The 23,875-nt window shown below is 35.3% G+C and overlaps 1 protein-coding gene across 1 annotated transcript in view; it reads right to left on the bottom strand.

The window, feature by feature from the left end:
- Positions 1–2,062: 2,062 nt before the first annotated feature.
- The window catches only part of LOC117324338 (ephrin type-A receptor 4-A-like), a 46,716-nt gene continuing 24,903 nt past the window's right edge, over positions 2,063–23,875 (bottom strand). The window contains exons 14-18 of the mRNA XM_033880133.1: positions 22,178–22,346; positions 14,170–14,320; positions 11,978–12,233; positions 11,141–11,237; positions 2,063–6,799 (exon numbers count right to left, since the gene is read on the bottom strand). Coding sequence (XP_033736024.1) covers positions 6,472–6,799; positions 11,141–11,237; positions 11,978–12,233; positions 14,170–14,320; positions 22,178–22,346 — 1,001 coding nt within the window. The 3' untranslated portion in view covers positions 2,063–6,471. The remainder of the gene's footprint in view (positions 6,800–11,140; positions 11,238–11,977; positions 12,234–14,169; positions 14,321–22,177; positions 22,347–23,875) is intronic.

The following is a 23,875-nucleotide window of genomic DNA, read 5'->3' as shown; positions in this document are numbered from 1 at the left end:
TTGGAAATATCGTCGATTCTGGATGTGACATTAAAATGAAATAAAATAAGCTAACAAAAATGAAAAGCATTTGTTCCAACTCGTCCATTAGCTCTGCGTGAGATTAGAGGCCTTGTTTGAAGTGTTGATGAAAATAAGAGTATCATTGGAGACTCGCTTCACTTTAAAGGATCAAAATTCACCTCGACTTCCTTGAATCACCTGTTACTCTCAATCAACTTTTGTATAAATAGACATTTAGGCATTCCTGCTACACACAAATGCTAATTCAAAAGAAAGAAAGATTCATCGCAACCTATTGTTAACGAGGATAACCAGATATTTCTCCTTCGTTATCCTCCGAGATGGCTTTTCCGATTGTATTCTATTGTATACCATTGTATTCTGTTGTATCTGATTAAATTTTATTTTATCCGATTGTATTCAATTGTATCCGATTGAATTTTATTGTATACTATTGTATTCTATTGTATACCATTGTATTCTGTTGTATCCGATTAAATTTTATTGTATACGATTGTATTTTATTGTATACCATTGTATTCTGTTGTATCCGATTGAATTTTATTGTATCCGATTGTATTCTATTGTATCCGATTGTATTTTATTGTATTACCGATTGTATTCAAATGTCAATGTTTTATTCTACATGCCATTGAAACCATCTGAGTGCGAAAAGGAAATAATTAACACAAGTTCTTGGATTTTTCGCATGTGTTTTTTCAAGAAAGAGCAAATATAAATAAACATTAGGTTGGTGTAGATATTTCTGTATAGTATACATTTGTGTACCTTTCATTTAATCTTCATAGTCTGTGTACGATATGGATTATATTTTCTTCTGTTCTGTATCTGTCTTATCATATATGCCACTTTTCCATAAACACTTTTTATTTCACATTTCATCTGCATATAATGTTTTTATTATACACATCTCTGACATATCGTGAACACCGATACTACAGGTGTTAGGTAATATGGCATGCCTGCATTACGAATTCAAAAAGATCATATTGGATGAATATTCCAAAAACCTCCACCGATAGGAAGAATGCTGTTTGTGACGTCAGCAAAACCGACCGAGAAGGTTAATTACATTGGGAGACTGAATCATATCAAAACGTCCCTCCTGCAATGCTGTACTCAATAAATGAGTTGAAAAGACTTACTTAATCCGTCATGGGCTGAATAAATTTAAGAGTCGCCTTTTTCTCTGGTAAGGATTAAGTGGGTTTAGTTACGTGTACGAGAATCGAGATTCACCACTCCGTTCTCCATTTTATATCGTGTGTATGACTGGGAAATATCATTTATGATTCTATTAAAGAGTAGATAGAGATTCTATTATTGATATACACATTTCTCAATGTATTATAAGTGAATAGCATAAAGCCGCATTCGCAATGAAAATTTTTATGAACCACATTGAGTGATGACTGTGATACAACTTTAACTTCTGACCTTTATTGTTTCGTTACGCACCGCACAGATACTGAATTAGTAAGGTATAATACACAGAAACATACAAACCCTGCAATATTTTATTAAAGAAATAAGGCTTGCTACACGCTTTTCATAATTTGAGAACCTTACATGACTTCCAACTGTGGAATACTCATGAAATACTCTGAAGATTAAGGGTACCCGCCGTTTGTTTGCAGGCAATCTATATATATCATGACATTTGTTTTATACCTCGTCTGTGTTTGGTCAATTAAAAAGTTTGTCATCTTAGCGTCGAAATTCATTGCATTGGTCGATCTTAATCAAAATGGTTTGTTTTGTTAAATGGCCTATTAACAGCCAGGGTCATTTAAGGACATACCGGTTTTTGGAGGTGGAGGAAAACCGGAGTATCCGGAGAACAACCACCGACCTACGGTCAGTACCTGGCAACTGCCCCAATCAATCAAATAGAAATCAATACAAGCATGTTATAAAGGTTTGTAGCAATTCAAAACGATTAAAGTTTTCTGTTTTTAGTACAGACTGTGCACTAGAGGGCATGGATATGAAAATAGAAAATGAATGAAAAACGGACAAAACACAGAAAAACACAGTCTCAAGTTTTCCAACATTTTATGTAGCTTTACTCTGACAATTCATTTATAAATAGATCACATGATGATATTGTGACATATGTACATGATTCAAAGCATCAACGGCAACAATATAACATACGTCAGCACGAACAGGCCAACGGCAACTATACAAAACATTGTATGACAGTTCAACACTGGCATCAAAATGTAAACTACGGCAGTCATGAGCTGCCAGAAAGGACGGCATCATTACTTTGGCGCACCTTTAAACAAATATAAGTTTGGACAAGGGGAAGGCGCGTTTATGTACATGGATATGATACTGGCCATGTATTACTTGTCCTCCGTTACGGAGAATGACGTGTACATCAGAAACACTTCTCTCCAACATACACGCGCCGGCCCTCAAATGAGCACGTATAAGCATATATGTATGAACTGATAAAATATGACATATATCTGGTACAACGACAGTACGCCCTAGGACTGATATTGGACTGAGGGAGGGGTAAAGGTTGTAGAAGGACGACAGTTAACAAAACATCCAAAAACTCAGGAAATTGATTTTCCACAATTACAAATATTTCTCTAATATAAGAAAGGATATATTTTGTTGTTTAATAATTTACCTTATGATGTGGCGCCAATATTACTGAGACACACACGAACATTCCGAATAATACTATCAGCCGTACAGAACAAGACGAATTTTACATTCTCAATGCACTGGTATTATCTACCTCTTTTGTGTTTGTATATAAGTAGGTATACGGTTCCAATACTGGCGATATCTAATTAAATACAGCAATACACTGAACGTGTAAATTACAGTGTGTGATACGATTTGTGAAAACTGAAGCAAACTTCGGATGACGTAATTGATTGGGGAAAAGATATATATTTATTTAAAGAGAGCGACGATAGTACCTACAGACACAATAATAATTAAAGGCAATTTAGACGCAGACATCCCAACATATGGTGAGGCCACTGACTCACCTCTACAATATTACAACACCATACCAACGTCCGAGAACTACAGTATGGAGAATTTACATCAAACCACCGCAAAGGGACTGACTCATTGCACTAAATCTGATGACAGTGGTTTTCAATTAACTCTTAAACAAAGGGAATGAGTTAATCACCTCCAAGATAAAGCTCTCTTTCATCATGAAATCTTCGAATCTGGTGTGTTAATTTATATTATCATTTCATCTACTTTAAAATTCACATTCACGAGTGGGGGATTTACTGACACCATTAAGATCGTCGACAAAGTCGAATAAACTCGTTATGATATTTTTTTATTGAATTAATTGATATGCTCTGTTCCTATTCAAAAATATACTTTTAAAAATGAGAAAGTAACAAACCGATTTAACATTTTCTTCTATCTTTATAACAGGAATTATTTTCATTATCATAATTAAATGTCTATGCATAGATTTTATAATCAAGGTATCCTAATATTTAGCTTCATATTGATTACAACTTCAAGGCTACATCTTTTTTTATCAGTTTTGAAATTGTTTTGCTTTTCGATGGGTTGATTTTATCTCAAAGTCCCAGTTAAAAAGATAGTGATAATTTTGATTGCTGCTGTGCCGCAGGTATTCATTAAAGACTAAAAGATAATATTATTAAAAACGTATAATCAAAGTCTCTAAAGCTGCATAAGCGAGCTAAGTCAACTTTAATTATCCCTGGACAATATCCAAGAAAATAACTGACAATATATTAGCGCAATTTTTAACACAACAGCTTATCACAAATTGCTCTACACCCATTTAATTATCTGAAATATAAAATTTCACCCGATAACTGGATAGTGCTGGAGAAGTTTGGCAGCAGAGTTTTCGATAGGTGATAAGAGGAACGACTGTGTCAGTAGATTTTATGAGCTATTAAAATTTTAAGAATATACAACATATTTCTGCAAGATATTAAGTGTCTCAAGTATAATGGACGGTAATACAGAGTAGGGCTCCTCCGGTGAAATAGTGAAAATGTACAGCTCGTACTTTTAATAGAAAAAACACCTTGCACAACACTGGATCATAGGATTCGTATTTGTTACTGGCGCTTAAACATAGAAACTAACTTTATATCCCATTTCATCCATCATCAACTATCATGCTTTATGTATATACAGAATCACCTTTTAGTTATAAATTAATTCCTCTATAAACATTGTATGGCTTAGATTTACATGATTGGTATATAATATGCAAAGAATTGAAGCAGGGAAGCAATGATGGAGACCATTCTTATGTTAGGAATATTTCCTCAAAATAAGTTTACTAATTTCGTTACAATACAAAGTGGATGTGATTCTGAATTGTCAATAATCATGAGATATATTTGATCAGTTTTAGACCTTGTTCTTTTCTGAAAGATTCTGAAAATTCTAACATTTACATATATTTATTAATATAAATACTCCACAATGTCCAAAGATTGCCTCTAAAGAATTATTGTTTTGAATTGGAACTTTTAATTAATTGCTTTTATTCAAATAAAGAGTAAAATATCTAAAACAGTATTCGTTTCACTTTAAAAGATACGATAACGATTTAAAAGAAGTACCATGTATTAAGTTTAGCTTAGTACTTACAAAATAAATTACAAAACGTACATTGCAACTACCATGACGGATTAAGATGGCGACTGTATGATTCTGATACAGATCATGTTTTTTAATATTGCCATTTTAATCATGATTTTTACACGTTATTTAATGAAATCTACCTGAGTTTGCAAAATAAATATCCATCATATATATACATAGTGTTAACATAAAACATAACATGGACATAACAATATTCACAGAAATGTACAAATAAAACAAAACATCACCATTATTCTTAATGTACTACAATAGAACACAAGTACCCTGCGTAACACTTACATTATCGATTCAAAATGGTTCGTTCAATAATGCGATGGATTTGTCATAAATAAGTGATATCTGCTTACCATCAACAACATTTGAAAATTTGCCGAATAAATAGAAATCCGAAAACTTCAAACAAAACTTAATCAATATCTGACGTCAATATCCAGGTACAGCTTTAAATACGCAGCAGGTGCCAGAGCAGGATATTAAAACAGACAAACATATAATTCGGAATGCCCCTATACAAACCATCCACGGAAAATTGGTTTGAGTACAATAGCTATTTCATATGCCAAATATTTCAAAAGAGTAATTAGCAAAAAATATTACTACCCACAACTGTGCTGTTTGGATCTTACAACAAACAGTACTGAACAACTAATCACGTTCCCTGTTGTCCTGATGCAAGATGAGATAACAATTGTGCCATTTTATAATCATTTTCATTTCCCCGGCTTCCATGTAGAACATTACGGCCGTCATGATGACTGAAGCAAGTGTGTGAGGATTGTAGCTCCACAAGACTCGTCGGTAATTAACACAAAGAAAAATTCAAAATAGAACTGTGCGCGTAAGTTATAAATTATACCCAAATTATAACAAGGGGAAACCAAAACATTAATAAAACCCTGAATAATATTTTAAGAATATGACAATAAACAAGCTTGATGGAAGAGACTCCTTGGAACCATTTCTTTGTTACTTTTCTTTGTTTACCTGAAAAGGACTTTGTTGCTTTAATCACAGAGACATAATAAGGACCAATCAGAAACTCTCACGGAAAAAAGTTGAACATGAAAGACAGCAAAGACACGGGTAAATTATCTATATTGCTGTTGTGTTACGGACAAATGATGATTTTGACTAATGGCGTATTGCTTAAACAAGTGCACTTACCAAACATTGTGCGCTTTTACATTAGTTCCCTCCCATCAATTATACAATACATAATAATCAACATCGCCTTTCAGTGGTCGGAACACCACTTGAAAAACAATTTGTGCTTGCTTTATGTGTCCATTGCACAGACGTTAAACACAAACATAATGGTCCAACATGAGACATGTTTTTGCCCTCACAACACATGCCAACTTTAAATTGACACTAAAATAGATTTGTCCGTCCTAAGGAAATTTGGCTGTACTTCCTTCGTTCCCACTGTATTTCCTTCGTTCCCACGATGGTCCCAGTGCCCATCAATGGCACACACCTGCTTTTGGAACCTTGTCTCACAGTACTGCACTCTCAGAATGGATAACTGGAAAACGACACTTAAATGACATTGTTTGTGTCACGTCGAATTAATAGCATTATATCACATTTGTTTAACAAGACTGACCATGTTATCCAAAACCTTTTCTTTTAGTCTGGTCCTCGTTTATTTGAGCTTCATTTATCATCCTTCACAACAAATCGCTCGTCTTTGTTTTAAATATTTTTTGTGAACAATAATTCCCACGCCCCTTCGCAGATGTAGCCACTTTCGTCTATGATGGAAAGTGGGTCAATCAAAACAAACACATAAATCACTCAGGACATTGTCTCTTCATCCCGACCCCGAATCAGCCATTCTGTTGATTTCTCTACACACACGATTCCTGTCGGAGATTCTGGAGGAGGTAATGATATTGTCACAGTTTTTTGCGGTTGTGTAGATCGTCCCGTTAACAGGGAAATAGTGTCATTTTCGGATTTAGGTATACTACTACTCTCCGACGTGGATAGTGGCACGTCAATATTCTCTAGCTCCAGATAGTCACGGTCACGACTCAGGAGCTGTTCGATCTCTACACGGAGACCCGAAAATGTAAGCCGCTCTGACGGGGACTCCATCCAACAGCGACGTATTATAGCGTACCTACAAGACAAAAGAAGATACGCATTATACACATTTTCGAAATAAACATTTTTTTATTGAAGAAGAACGATACAATGGTTATTCATGTAACCTTTCAGTAAAATCTGCTTATCCAAGAGGATGTTTTATCATGATAGAAGAAACTCGTTGTTACCACAAACTCAAGAAGCACCCGAACCATGATTACTTTACAGCTTTGCAAATTGTCTAGATCATCTATAATATTACAATGTAAATGTTTATCTTATTTATACATAACTGTTTAGAATGTCGGACAGACTTCTCTCTCTGACTGAATAAAATTGGTAAAATATTGAACAAGAAGAACAGAGATGTATTTACGTAAAAGATCTACTTTATTTCCTTCGATACTGTATCTTAAAGATAAATTTCCTTTATTAATTGTGTTTTCCTATTTCCAATCACTTACAATAGGAAGATTGCATAGACGTTTTAATGGTGTTTTATGAAACAAATTGCAATTAAATCATGTGGCTCTGGATTTAATAAAGGACAACCGAGGGGAGGTAGATATTCGGTAAATCTAACGTAGGGGCTTGTTGCAGCTTAGGTACTACTGGATTGGCTTTCTTTGAAGTACTGGTCTGGTGTCATTACTAAAATTCTGGCAAGCCTTCAATTTTTATCAAATGGGAAAGATATTTGGAAGAATTCCAACCAAAATACGTATTCTATTTATCCCGAGATAATTTTAAATGAGTTTGAACTTGTATAGACTAGAAACAGTATATGTATATATATATAAATTGATGTTTTGCCTAGGTTTCCTTCTAGAGGTAGAGAGATTATGCGATTTAAAACCAAACTTATAAAGGTGGTGAAAGGGTTTCGTCTAGGAGATAACACATAAAAACACGAATGCATGACAGACTTAATACAAAACATTTTTATTTTTTTATTTTCATGTATAAATCTTGTTGAAAGGGTAGTATTAGCAAGAACATGTACATATAATCCTTTTGATCGTGTTTTAGTGTGTACATGATTAAGTACAGGTGTTTTATCTAATTTTGAGTTAACACATGTATGAAATGTAACTAAATAGACCACTCATAGCTCTTTCTATACGTATTACATCTTGTCGCATGTGGACTGCATAATGTTGAGAGTCCATCAGAAATCTATGTTTTTCCGCAGTCTGATGAATACTGCAGAGTATGTCTTATTTTATCGTCAATGCCAATGCATGATACAGTCAGAGTGAGTCGAAACTCTGTATTTCAGTACATCTTATTCAACTTCTTTAATTGATAAAGACTTCATTTTCAACAAAATGAATAATATTGTAATCAGATACAAGTAGACACTTGGGTAGCAATTGAATTTAATATTGTACTCTTACTTCAGTAGACACATGGGTACCGATTGAATTCACAGTTGATATCTATTGGAGTCAATACGGTACTCTGACTCCAGTAGACCGTTGCTATCTATTGGAGCCAATACGGTACTCTGACACTAGCAGACCGTTGATATTTATTGGAGCCAATACGGTACTCTGATACTAGCAGACCGTTGCTATATATTGGAGCCAATACGGTACACTGACACTAGCAGACCGTTGATATTTATTGGAGTCAATACGGTACTCTGATACTAGCATACTGTTGATATTTATTGGAGCCAATACGGTACTCTGATACTAGCAGACCGTTGCTATCTATTGGAGCCAATACGGTACTCTGATACTAGCATACTGTTGATATTTATTGGAGTCAATACGGTACTCTGATACTAGCAGACCGTTGCTATATATTGGAGCCAATACGGTACATTGACACTAGCAGACCGTTGATATTTATTGGAGTCAATACGGTACTCTGATACTAGCAGACCGTTGCTATCTATTGAAGCCAATACGGTACTCTGATACTAGCAGACCGTTGCTATCTATTGGAGCCAATACGGTACTCTGACACTAGCATACTGTTGATATCTATTGGAGTCAATACGGTACTCTGACACTAGCAGACCGTTGATATCTATTGGAGCCAATACGGTACTCTGACTCCAGTAGACCGTTGATATCTATTGGAGTCAATACGGTACTCTGACACTAGCAGACCGTTGCTATCTATTGGAGCCAATACGGTACTCTGATACTAGCAGACCGTTGCTATCTATTGGAGCCAATACGGTACTTTGATACTAGCAGACCGTTGCTATCTATTGGAGCCAATACGGTACTCTGATACTAGCAGACCGTTGCTATCTATTGGAGACAATACGGTACTCTGATACTAGCAGACCGTTGATATTTATTGGAGCCAATACGGTACTCTGATACTAGCAGACCGTTGATATTTATTGGAGCCAATATGGTACTCTGATACTAGCAGACCGTTGATATTTATTGGAGCCAATACGGTACTCTGACACTAGCATACTGTTGATATCTATTGGAGTCAATACGGTACTCTGACACTAGCAGACCGTTGATATATATTGGAGCCAATACGGTACTCTGATACTAGCATACTGTTGATATCTATTGGAGTCAATACGGTACTCTGATACTAGCAGACTGTTGCTATCTATTGGAGTCAATACGGTACTCTGATACTAGCAGACCGTTGCTATCTATTGGAGACAATACGGTACTCTGATACTAGCAGACCGTTGCTATCTATTGGAGTCAATACGGTACTCTGATACTAGCAGACCGTTGCTATCTATTGGAGACAATACAGTACTCTGATACTAGCAGACCGTTGATATTTATTGGAGCCAATACGGTACTCTGACACTAGCATACTGTTGATATCTATTGGAGCCAATACGGTACTCTGACACTAGCAGACCGTTGATATATATTGGAGCCAATACGGTACTCTGATACTAGCATACTGTTGATATCTATTAAAGTCAATACGGTACTCTGATACTAGCAGACCGTTGATATCTATTGGAGTCAATACGGTACTCTGATACTAGCAGACCGTTGATATTTATTGGAGCCAATACGGTACTCTGATACTAGCAGACCGTTGCTATCTATTGGAGCCAATACGGTACTCTGATACTAGCAGACCGTTGCTATCTATTGGAGACAATACGGTACTCTGATACTAGCAGACCGTTGATATTTATTGGAGCCAATACGGTACTCTGATACTAGCAGACCGTTGATATTTATTGGAGCCAATATGGTACTCTGATACTAGCAGACCGTTGATATTTATTGGAGCCAATACGGTACTCTGATACTAGCAGACCGTTGATATCTATTGGAGCCAATACGGTACTCTGATAATAGCAGACCGTTGATATTTATTGGAGCCAATATGGTACTCTGATACTAGCAGACCGTTGATATTTATTGGAGCCAATATGGTACTCTGATACTAGCAGACCGTTGATATTTATTGGAGCCAATATGGTACTCTGATACTAGCAGACCGTTGATATCTATTGGAGTCAATACGGTACTCTGACACTAGCAGACACCTGTCTGAGATCGGATGCTACCGTGACAACAGCTGCCAATATCAGAATAGGTGGAGCAGTGTACATGGGGCATTATCGTAATCTAAAGACGATTTAAATACTTTTTTTTAAAGAATTTATTTGCTGGTGTTATGGGTATTTGTATAAGATGGAGCCGATCAAATGATACCTTAGCCACAGCTATTGCTGACAAGTGTTTGCCAAATCAGCATCTCCATCTCCCGTGTAAGTCGGCACAGTTGTTCACAAAGTATCAATTGCATAAGTTTAATTTGTTTATTCTACTGTTCTTAAATCTTGGATTTCGACCGTGATAATCTAGAGAATGTATACAGTCTAAGTTAGATTAATCTTTATAATGTCGTAAATATCAAGGTCTTTTTTGGAAACAGTTGTCAGCAACGCTTCAAAATGAAAGTCATGTAACTCGTGTTGTTCGCATCAAATTGATGCCCAAGTACTCATCAATAACGTACAAATGGAATCAGTTAAATACCATCATCATCAAAACTCTGTATCATGGCAGTTTTGTTCAGATAACGTCTCAATACTATTAGGGTTGTTTTTTCTGGATTTTTTGCGGTTAACGTTTAAAGTAATTCTTTTAATTTTATTTTTCTATGTATCTTAAAAAGAAAGAGCATAACCTATTGAAATTAACTACACCCTTTCATCATTTTTCTAAGTATTGCACCTTCGATGATATAGGACATGTAAACTCTGTGATTTGTTTTGACATATAAATACTGTATGGCGTCGAATCTAAAGAGATAATGTAATATAAAAGTAAGCAAAAACTGCCATGATACCTACATAAATAGCACACTGACATCCATAATTATATTCTAAGTTTATTTGACGGGTTATACTTACAATTCTTTTGAGCAGTTGCTTGGCTTTTCCATTCGGTAACCGTTGGCCAGGACATAGTACAGATCTGCCAGTGCTATGTTTGTGTATGGTGAACCTCCTATTGGATGGAAACGAGATAATTAGTCAGTGATAGCATACTATGTCTCTTACGCTCTCTCACTTAAACTCTGTAAAGTCGATTGCGATTACGATAATCTGCAGTCAAATGTACCTGGGTTTTTATATCTCTGTCTTTATAAAACAACTGTCTGGTTACATGCCAACAAACACTACTGACAAATAACTTACAAGTCTTTTATTGTTTAACCTACATTTTACTGGCCGACTGCAGCCAGCATCCCTTTGACATAAAAATGTCCAGTTCATTTATGTTTAGGGTGCAAGGTATACGAAATCAGCTGAAGTTTGTGGCATTCTCTGCTACTCTTTCTGCGCTCACTCCTTGTGTATGACATTGTACCGTCTTACAATGCATTTAATACGTTAGTTAATAAGAAATAAAACACAATGACTGTATTCAGAAATGTGATTTCTTGGGGCCATTTAATTCAAAGATCTGAACGTATACTATAAACGCATACATTTCTGCCGCTTTGAAAGCCGTACGCTAAATCACGATAACGCTAATTAAACTTTCTTATATCTATATTGTTTTCTATGACAGCTATTTTTATAACTATTACTATCGGTTATGCCAGTTATACGCTAAAATGTGAGTGCGCCAATATAAGTACAGTTACAGCATAAATCCATACGTGCAAGTCGAGTTTGCATCAAATATAACAAAGTGCAATTGATGCACTGATATCGTAGGATAGATTACACAGCTGAACCTACCCATGGTGACAATTTCCCACAGAAGTATACCAAACGACCAGACGTCACTCTGTGTGGTAAATATGCGGTCCCTCAGAGATTCTATGGCCATCCACTTGAGTGGTAATTTTCCATTGGTTACTTTGTGATATTGATTGTCGTTATAGATGTCTCTGGACAGTCCAAAATCGCACACCTTGACCACTTTGTTGTAGTCCAGTAAAATGTTTCTGGCTGCCAAATCACGATGGACATATTTCTTCTCGGACAAATATTCCTGAAAGATAAAATATGATAAAGCATGTACTTCGTGCTATTATCCTCCCTATGAAGAGTCATGAGGAGTTCAACGTAAATTACGCAAACAACAACCATTTCAGACGTAAATACTTACTTCGGGCACTGTAAACATGAATATTCAATATTTCAGTGTCAACAATTAATATACGTTTCTTCATATTAAGATAATATAAGATGAGATGCTCCATTTCTGTGTTAATGCATAAAAACTTCAAATGATTCATATCAATGACCTTTGCTTCAACTCAGACTTCTCAAATTAGACTACATTATGTGAATACCAACGACTGCTTAAAGTATATATCCGTTGTACCACCTGAAGTTCTGCGATATACGTATCCCTAATATAACCTGTTAAACAGTTACGTGTACCACCTGGCTAAGAACATTTGAATGTAAACTAAAACACACTGATAAGTCTACAGGACACTGATAAAATATTATCAATTATGTTGGTTAATTACACTTTATTTTTTATTAAGAAAAGTGAACAAAAACTGTTTGAACATTTAAACATTTTTTAAAGCAGTATCATATACTGACTAAAAGAAATGGTATATTATTCGTGATGTTATTTTTCGAAAAAAAAATGACCTTTTCATATTTGGTATGTACTTATGCGAGTAATTACGTAATCACAATTGGACTAAAACGTGTTTTGATTACTGCAACACAATGTATTATCAATCCTCTAAAAACATTCATTTTTGTTTAAGTATGCTCTCATGTAAAACACGTTAGTGGTCAATTGAAATATCAGATGAAGTAAAATTTGGAATTGCTGATGAGGTAAATCTTTCTTTTTTTTAAATAGAATGCTTAGTCGACTGACTATAATCCTATCCACTGCTGTGAAATCTGTTAAAGAATTGCACAAATACTTAGCTGGATCCGATTTTCCTGTGGAACAATTTTTGAGTCTTGGCCAAATATACAGGAAGTACCAAGCTAAATCTGTTTCAATTGATGAAAACAGCAATAAACGAAACCCTTATAAATGTAAACATGTCCGTATACTAGTATTTCTATATCCTTCCTGCTCATTTCAAGCGATATGAGTCATTAAACGTGTTAAAAATAGCAAGTTTTCTAGGAGAGATTACCTCAGAATCGAAAAAGTCTGAATGCACCTAATAATCACAGGTAAAAACGACGTACAGGTGCAAACATTTAGAAGAATGCTACAACAAACGTTTGATTTATTTGGTATTTTTTACCTGTTTTGAAAAGTGTAAATCTTTCACTGCCATCCCCGTGTACCTTATAACATTGCACAATTTCTTTTTTATTTCTTAACAATTTTTGTGTAGCGAGAAAAACACGCAGCGTTGGCAATTACGTATGACATGGATGGTGAAGCGAATCTAGTTTGGCACAAGAATGAGTAAAGCTGACATGCCTCTCGTGATTGATTTACCATTTGGTGAGATAATCCTAGGGCTACATAATCTCTCAAACAAAGAAAGTTAACAGCTTCTAAGTGATCCACCAGCTGACTTTTAGTGAGTTGCAGTAAATCTACATTACACTGTTGGGTTGGGAGAGATTGTCTAGGAGTCTGGGACGAAGGTAGATGTGCATATACTACAACCGGAGGAGGTCAAGCTTAGACGACGAGTGTTTGTTGGATGGAGGGTGTGGTGAGGAAAACAATCATTATGCACAAGTATTTATTGGATGTTCAAGTATTTAACAGGTACCTCTCGAGAAGTGTAACTGACAACAATACAAAGTAATTTTGCTTTCAAATGCAAAGTTAAGCATAAAAATAAAACATTTGTATCCCTGAAAAAAATGCACACAAAAGTAATTACAAGATCATACTGGCCATAACATCTGTGTAGGAAATTCAGAAAATTGATTTTTTTTCCTCTCTCATTTTTTGTTTTTGTCTTTTACAAAATAATTCTTACCATTGCCATGGCAACTTGTCTAGCAAATGAAAGCATGTCTGCCGGGGTGATGACCCCACTTTCTATTCCCCCGTTCACTCCCATAATGGAATAAACGACCTCACTAGGGCGGCCAGCACGCTTCTGAAGGTCACCTTCCAAGCGGCATTTCCTGAAAACAATAGATATATATTTACCTAAACAGATAAAAAAAAATATATGAAAATATTAACGTATAAAACTAAAAGTATAAAGCAAATCGCAATCGATACTGGAAATATAAGTAAACTGTGTTCATAACAAACATGCTTTCTGGTGCTTAGGACAATAAATTAGGTCATAAGAACTCTTGCCTAAATACATTGTAAGGCTGTATTTATTACAATTCTGTTTCCTTTTTGACAATTGATTTAGGTCACACGAACTCTTCCCTGTAGACATTGGCAGAGTTTAGTTGCTGCCAGTGTTAACACAATAAAAGTCGGGCACACAAAGCTATGTTAATAGAGAACTCTTCTGATACAATATCCATCATTTTGCATGCTGGAAATAAACTTTTTATTGTCTAGGTTAAATATACTTTGCGGAAAGCAATTACGCTATTTAGGAATTCGAAGGGAAAATAGGAACACAAGTTTGTAACAGTAAATCACGTTTTTCTCTTCTCGATAGATCTGCTATTTCTGTGTGGCAGTAAATGTTCTGACAAAACAAACGTAGAGGGTATTTTTGTTGCACATGGCATGTGCATTGGATATTATAGTTACTCATTAAAATGTTTACGTTACATCATGTGGAACTATGATCCAACGAGAACGCGTCATAAGTAACTTTGCATTATGCAAAAGTACTGTTGCATTATTATAAGTTGAGAAAACCACGGTGTCAACTCAATACACTTGAAGTCAAATTCAACAAATTTCTAACGAGAAAAAGTAATGTTAGTGATTGATCCCGCATATTTACCTTGATGAGTGCGAACCAAAAACATAATTTAGTTGATGACCATTGTGTATCAGGGAAGATAATGGTTCAACAATAAGATTATATAGGTTTTATACAACATTTCTTTCGACCAAACATATCGTATACTGTATATTTATAGTAGTATTTGTTGTGATATCGGACAACCTGTAGAAGTACAACCCTACGTATACAGATCACAATCTTGATGTTATTCTCTTAATGGTCAATTACACCTGACAGGCGCCATTGAGTTGGACATATCCCTGGTTTGCCACCCTCCATTCTCCCCATCAATCTGGTCTAACGTTATCCTTACATACACCAGGATGAAGTATTCTGCACTAAATTATGGCTTTTGTGTTCTGTATCATATTATACGGATGGGTGAAGCTTTACCCATCTATCATGTTTTGGGGTCTCCTCAAGTATTTTAAATTTTGTTTTGATTATATTTAGGGTTTGATACTTGTATGGTACATCGTGTACCTATAGCGTATTTGCATAGATGTTTATATCCATAGGGGCAAATATTTGTCTATAAGCTATTGAATCTAGGCCCTCAAGTGAATGCACTCATTAAGGCAATGCTTTGCTCTGAAATATAATTCTTTTCGTCACAACAAAATACGCCAGATCTGACCAAAGCGTGTGCTAGAAGAATCAAATTCAGCATTATAGCGTGTCATATATCAGACAGAATCCGTTAAAGTATCCTTGGGTTCCAAGGGAAATACGCAAGAATTCTACTGATGCTTTCATCCTATATAATTCTGCACAAAGATTCTCACCGTGCACTTGTTCTATTTCAGCTGTGTACCTATTGTACGGATTCCAATAGAAATCTGAGCTAAAAGTACTAGAATTTAAATGGAAATTTGATTAAAGATCTTCAGATTTAGAAACTTAATATATATATATGTCGTGATCTGTCACTTCCCGGTGTGGAGGAGTGTCAATATATTATCCGACAAATATCAATGTTATGTTTAGTAATTGTTTCTCACGTTATGATATTTCATTTATATTTTATTGATATAGTAAAACGATTGGGCACAGCGGGCTGCCTTTATAGCTCCCTCAATGGCTTTCAGGATACACTAATATTTGAAGACGTTAAATACAATATTTACATACACGCAAATTCAGGTAATCAGCTAAACGACACATGGGTATGTTCATTGCAAGAAAAAAACAATTTAGTAGAATTGATGAAAATAGTCGGCTCTCTGAAAATGGCTGACAATGTTATTGCATTTGTGGCTGAATAGCATTGTGATAACAAAATATCAAGATAAGCATATGATCGAATACATTTTACATGTACTCCAAAAAAATATTAAATTAAAGCAAAAAGAAAAGAAAAACAATATTGAAAATATCCATTAATCAATAACATGTTACTCTTAACGGATTATAATGGTGGTGTGTTTCTGTGTTACCCCTTGGTGTGTAATGGTGGTGTGTTTCTGTGTTACACCCTTGGTGTGTAATGGCGATATGTCTGTGTTACCCCCAGGGGTATAATGGTGGTATATTTCTGTGTTACCCCTTGGTGTGTAATGGTGGTATGTTTCTGTGTTACCCCTTGGTTTGTAATGGTGGTATGTTTCTGTGTTACCCCCAGGGGTATAATGGTGGTATATTTCTGTGTTACCCCTTGGTGTGTTATGGTGGTATATTTCTGTGTTACCCCTTGGTGTGTAATGGTGGTATGTTTCTGTGTTACCCCCCCCCCCCCCCCCCCCCCCCAGGTGTGTAATGGTTGTATGTTTCTGTGTTACCCTACAGGTGTGTAATGGTGGTATGTTTCCTTGATTACCCTCTAGGTGTGTAATGGTTGTATGTTTCCTTGGTTACCCTCTAGGTGTGTACTGGTAGTATGTTTCTGTGTTACCCTCCAGTTGTGTAATGGTGTTATGTTTCTGTGTTACCACCCAGGTGTGTAATGGTGGTATGTTTCTGTGTTACCACCCAGGTGTGTAATGGTGGTGTGTTTCCGTGTTTCTCCCCAGGGGTGTAATGGTGGACCAGATCCGTTTGTATACACTTTATATTCATATTGAGAGGACTCTGATTATATCCAACAATACCAATTGATTGGGATTGACATGTTTCTTGCACGACACGATATAATGTTATACATATAATACAAAACACTTGACAACACCACAGGAACTATTTTTGTACATTTGCTGAATACAAGGCGACTAGGTACAATACAGTAAAAATGACAGGCCGCATTGTGTATTAGTTGTAGTCGAAGACTTCTGTTCGTAGGCATGTTGGCAAAAATAAAAACACAAAAACAAAAGAAAGAAAGAAAGAAATTGAATGTGCACTTGAGCGCTGGAATTTTAAGGGAATTGACTGATTTCTCAGCAACGGTAACGACTGACACCCAGCATCCTAGTTCTCTATCAGATGAACTCAAATAAGATAACCCCGGGTCAATATATCCCCATCCCCCTTAATCAATGTCAGGCTACAAACTGTTGAGATTTATCCCCATGTACGTTTGTGTACTCCAACTAACTAGTGTGGATGTCCTCTCAACCCTTACATCGGTTTGCTCAAATAATATGGTAAAATGAGGCTTGGTGAAACATATCAAAATATTTTAACAAAAATATTACGTTTTAAGAAACGGAAATTGTAACGCAACAATGAATTGATAAATACTAAGTATTTAGAGAGATAAATCAACATATATTTCTAATATTTCGATAGGTCCATCTCCATTTGCACCCGTCCCTATATTACCGTTTTGTCTTTGGACTAATACACATTCTTTTGACATGCATCTAAACGAGAGTACTAGCGTACCTAAATTATAGATAACCATACTCGTCACTAGACCAATAATGCTAGAGAATTTCAAATATTGCAAATATGTATTGGATGATGGAGGACTGTAAGACGTTTGTGAGTGTTAGAGAGTGCTAATTAGGTTCTAAGTACTGTTATACCTAAAACAAGCTTAACCTCTACAGAAACTTAACCGTTGTTGACACTAGAGAGCGCTCTATCTAGTTATGTTGATAATTTACTCGGGGAAGAATTCTCGTTATACTTCTGTTATGTTTTGGGTATTGAGCAATATACATTTTTTTTTAGCAAATTGATATTGGCTGGTCATTTTTTATTTTTAAAAAGATTAAATGTGTATATGTTATCATAAAATCCTTAAAGACAATACTTCTGAAACACTTTGTTTGCCACTACTACTGTAAAACAGGAAATAATACAATTTGTTTTATCATACAGTTTAAGTGTGAGCGACACTAGTATAGGTTTTATATACTATCCCCTATTTACGATAATGGCAGTATTGTAATATATCGGATTCGTTGATAAATAATCTAGTATCATTTATTATATGCATATGTTAAAAAAGTATGTACTGGCCGGGGTATGAGAATTGGTATACACATGCTCGTTATAGTAAGGTGATGAAGGAACGTTTCTCTTGTTACATGTTCTGATGTAAAACATTGTCAGAAGTGGAACGAGACACTGGTATAACAATCCAAAAGGAATCCATAAATTACCCACAGTGTGAAATACATGGAGATACATGTACGATTTGGCCATAGACTGTGGTGGTTCTGAAAAGATTGCATTTCAAAATAGCAGTGATGCATTCACGTATCGTGTCCGCCATACAACCGTTTATGATGTAGGACAGATAACAAGGAAGCAAGACCATTCAGAATTTTTTGGCAAGGTATATCATCACCTATTTATGACTTTTTCACTCGTCATAAAATGAAATTAACACTAACTTATCATTGAAATCAGAACATTATGTAATAATATACAAATGCTGTAAACATATCTTTGAACAGTAGATAGTTTAATGTGTTTTATGAATGATAAATATATATCACTGTTATCAATTAAAGTTTAAATTTCATATCTGGTTATTACTACATTATTGTTATTATCAAATATATTTTACATTATACGTAATATCAAGACATAGTGATTCTTTAAGTATTATCGATTATATAAGGAAGTGAATAGAAAGTGGATAGAAAAGACTTTGTACCAATTATATGCATATATAACGGTTATATCAGTTATCGAAATTACCAGGGTATTAAATCGGTAGCTTCCAAAAACAAACTTGTCTTTCTTTTTATTTGAAGATCTGCCATGCACGTGCTGTAAATATTAAGTGAGTAAATAAGTAATGGAAACTTTGATATTATAAATCGCTTTAGGTTTTGTTAAACGTGCGAGATAAAGCTTTACTGTAAGCGAGTAAAAGTACAGTTATACTCAATGTGTTATATAAACCAAATGTGCATAGCTTAAACCATTAAAAAGTGAAGAAAAAATATTCACTAATAGCAAATGCCATATCTCGCTGTGTGTTTACATAGCCGATAAAATTCCTTATCTTATTTCAAGCTCTAAGGGTCTGTACAATTTAGCAAGCAGCTGAAAAACTTAGGAAAGGCTCTTTTTACTAGAAATCTCTACAACGAAAATGATTCCGGCTTGGTATTAATTTTCCTACATAGGGAACCATCTTCCTCATTTTTGTGCAAACATATGTTTTACATTATTGGGGTGAACAGTAATTGCTGAACAAAGTGAAGGCAAACGACTTGACATACTAAAGAATTTCAGGACTTTATCAATTTAATGACATTATAGTAAACATGCTTTAGCTTTAACCACTGGGTACCTGTTGTATTTAGGCTGTTCCAGAGAGAATGAGAGGTGGCATTGCCTTTGATGTTGCCGTCAGTACGCAAGCTTATATTGATGCCAGCATATATCACATTTATAGATTATAAAGCCCCGTCGGGGTAACAAACTAATGTTCTAGTTTATAGTGACGGAGTTTATATATTTTGCATAGATGTATTCATAGTTGAAAGTTATATATCACATCAAAAAGCAATTTATTACCTACTAGTTCAATTAAAATCAAAAATTGTTCGTGGCACCTGCTCATCTTTGTCTTTATTGGCGTCAACGTTATATAGTAAACACATATAGTAAAATAACCTATTCCAAGACACTGAACACATAAAATAGTAGCGTACACATACAAATACACGTACACATACACGCACGATCACACACATGTATACACAATTGGTTTACCGTGGATTTATTCAGGTTGCTGTTATTGATTTGGGTTTCAACAAATTATGTTCAATCTGATATTATAAACATTAATAAATGGTCGTTTTAGATTTGCTTACGTGTCGTTATTCTTAGCACAGAACTCGGGAAAATGCATATAACTCTTATTAAAAATGCAGAAATGTAACATTTTGAGGAAGTGGTGATCTACCTAACGTCAAAACCCTCCACACACCGAATAATTTGAGGGATCACGTGACATTCAACAAACCAACGAATATTATGGGTCAGAGGTCATAAAACACGAACATTGCCACGGGTGAAATGCCATCTAACAAACATAGGCTAGGATCACATAACATTATGACGGTCAATCACTTACATCGCACGAATAGTTAAACGTTATACATGTCAGTGAATATTTTATAAATCATCTTCTATTAAAGTTCATAGATTCATGATTATAACTAGTTCAATAATATTCTTCAGTTGAGTTAAACCAAGACACTTTACAGAAGTACCATTGCCTAAGGTCAATGCACATCTCATCAGACCAATCAGTGCCAGCGACCTTGTCAGCCTGCCTCGGGTCTGTCACGACTACAGAGATCCACTCGTACTTAACGTGTTACTTTGGTTGTTTCTCTAACCATTCCGTTATCTTTAACAGCTAGTTTACCTCAGACTGCCAGCGATTACGAGTCTTAGATCACCCACTTCATGTTGACATCGGCCTGTCAGAATAAACCGATATCAAACCCCTGGAACCGACAGACAGACCAACTGGTGGTACAGTTCCCCGAAAAAACACCCAGTCAGGTATTAACTCCTTAGCAGATATGACCCTCTTATCTCCTCCATTTACATCAGTCATGGAGGACCCATCAACTCGAAGACAACATCACGGGAGTTTCCTGCAACTGATGTGCAACTGTTTTCCGTGTCAGAGTCTGAACTTTATTAGCTCAATATACAGAACCCCACCAATTGGCTCCATTGAGCTTTTAGATACTCTCTCGCAACGCCATCATAATCTTATCAGTTACGTAGATGGTCTAACGTAGATACAAACATCATCACTGATGTCAGTTTTTTTTAATTTACCAATACTTTCCTATCTGTTTATCAAAACACCCAGCCCCAATTCGTTATCGTTTTCTAATCAAACATCATATCATTTTATTTCAAACTATGATTATAATGCAATGCAAGCACATTGGACAAAAACGTAAATTATACCAGAATACTTCTTGGTTAAACATAGCTTTTTTGCCATAATAAAATGCATTTCTGTAAATGAATGCAACTCTCTACTCTTTCGATCCGTTTTATCCACAGACGGTACTAGATATGAATTTTATTGTGACGATCAGTTAAAGCATTTCTAATATCGCCATGATCACAGATTGTAAATAATCGCATTTCTTGTTCGGATTACATGACGTTGAAATAGAGAAAGAAATATCAAATAAATGAAAAACCAAAAATAATCATAACATTCAGCTGATAAGTTAGAAGCTGTATTGAAATTTCTCAGACTCTTTATATTAGAAACGTTCTCGTTGTTTCTGTCGATATTTCCTGATTATTGTAAAACAACAATTCAAACAAAACCACGAAACATTTTTACAAAAGGAAGAAAAAACAAAAAAAAACAAAAACAATGGGCCTTAACAGTCGCCACATTTCGGGCTACAACTGCTCTTCCTCAGAATTTGTTTTTTCTTTTCCCTCTGGTACATCGTATTGCTATATCCACTACGTTTCAAAGTCAAAGAGCAGTAGAATCTCGAAAGGTAGGGTATTTTGAACGAGGAACTTTTAAACATTGTTAAAATTGTTCATGGATATTTTATCTTTGCCTTCCCAAAATATAGCAATGACTTTTATCTACACGTGTAGCATATGGCGCAATCAGGAGTAAGCACACAATCATAAATCGAGACAAATAGTTGAAACTTACTTGAGAAAGTTCTGTAGGTTGCCATAGGGAACATACTCCATCACCAATGCGATTGGTTCGGTGAGCGTGCAAGCTCCGATCATGGAAACAATGTTTGGATGAGACCCTATTCTCTTCATTAGGTTAATTTCCGCTAGCAGGTCCTCTTTGTAGGAAAGAGGTGCACTGTCTGTAAATGTTCAATGGATATTAGTCGTGACATACTTATTAACAATACATAATTTACATTTGTAAGTTATGAAATTCCCCTAGAACTTAACTGCCGAAATACAGTGACAGTTTGGTGAACCAGATAATTAAAATTTAAGACATAATAATTGCATGAAAACTAGAGTAAAACATGTTAAGAATTGACAATATTTTTATAATTCATTTCTCATACATGTATGTTTAGATTTACAAGACAGCTTTATCAATTTACATTGTTAAATTCAAACTAGCGAAAAACATTTACAGCCCAGTATAAATACATGCATTTTTTCTATGTGTTTTGGTAAACTTAAATATGAATTAATGTGATATTCATTAAGTATCATAATGAAGACAGATTTCTAAAAGATAATGCTGTGTAAAATACAATTTAGTTTGCAAAAGTATATAGGAAGTATATAAAAATATATAAAAGTCCGTTTATATCTACTCTGAGGGAAACATTTCGAGCAGTGGAATTTTTATCGCCGAGGCAGGACGAGCAAAGAATATCGAAAACTATCAGAGGAAAGTAAAAATGAGTTTCAAAAGGATTTCGGTAATAATGCTTCCAATTATGTATCACTTCAAAAAACAAGTTTTCTTGATGGTAATACAGAACACCCTTATGATATAAGCTTCTCGCCTCTCCAAGCTAGGTCTGATAACACGAGTTGTTATACCAAAATGCTATTTTCTTAACTACTTTCATCTGGCTTTATGTAACGTTATTACAGCTTAAAACTGATACAGGGATATACATTTTCTATCTTCACTATAACCTGTTATAAAAATCACCTCAGATAATTCCAGCACCTGTTTTGTACAAACCGCAAACGGAATGTCGGTCATTAAAATTGCGGTACCGATTGCTATTATAGAAAGACCATCTTAATGCAATAACTAATGTTCCGGTAAACAAACCAACTTATCAACGCATATGTTATAGGTTAAAATCCATATATGGATCACATATTGCACAGAAAATTTCATTAAACAATTAATATATGGGACACCTGCTAGATAATATCTTCGTATAGAATGTGAGATATGAAGGTTTACTACACGCTGAAGGTGATACACACAGTTTGAATACACAAACCTGTTGACCAAATATACTTTTCACCACACCATGTATTATATCAAACGCTATTTTTGACTGCACACCATTCAGAATAATCTTCAGCAAAGTGCTTTTAATGATTCTCTTATGATTGACTCCTCTAGGAAGGCATATATTTGAACACTGCAAAGTGTGATAACCTATCCCGTCCAGCTGTTATGTACAACATTACAACAATGTTATTGCGCATGCCCTTGTCACAACCTCGCTCAGACACTACTAGACACTTGGTAAGCCCTTAAAACCATGCTCTGGGATATTGTCAGCTGTTTGATGTCGTGTTTCGAGATACGATTAGGACAGATGTACTGCTGTATAACAACACACTAACGAATTGATGTTTCTCAACCGTTGTCATTTGGCTAATTCAGAGTTGCACAGATGCC

Source organism: Pecten maximus, chromosome 3 (assembly GCF_902652985.1).
Source record: "Pecten maximus chromosome 3, xPecMax1.1, whole genome shotgun sequence".
Taxonomy (NCBI): Eukaryota; Metazoa; Mollusca; class Bivalvia; order Pectinida; family Pectinidae; genus Pecten; species Pecten maximus.
The sequence above is the reverse complement of the archived record's forward strand: the minus strand, read 5'-3'. Positions and strand labels throughout refer to the sequence as shown.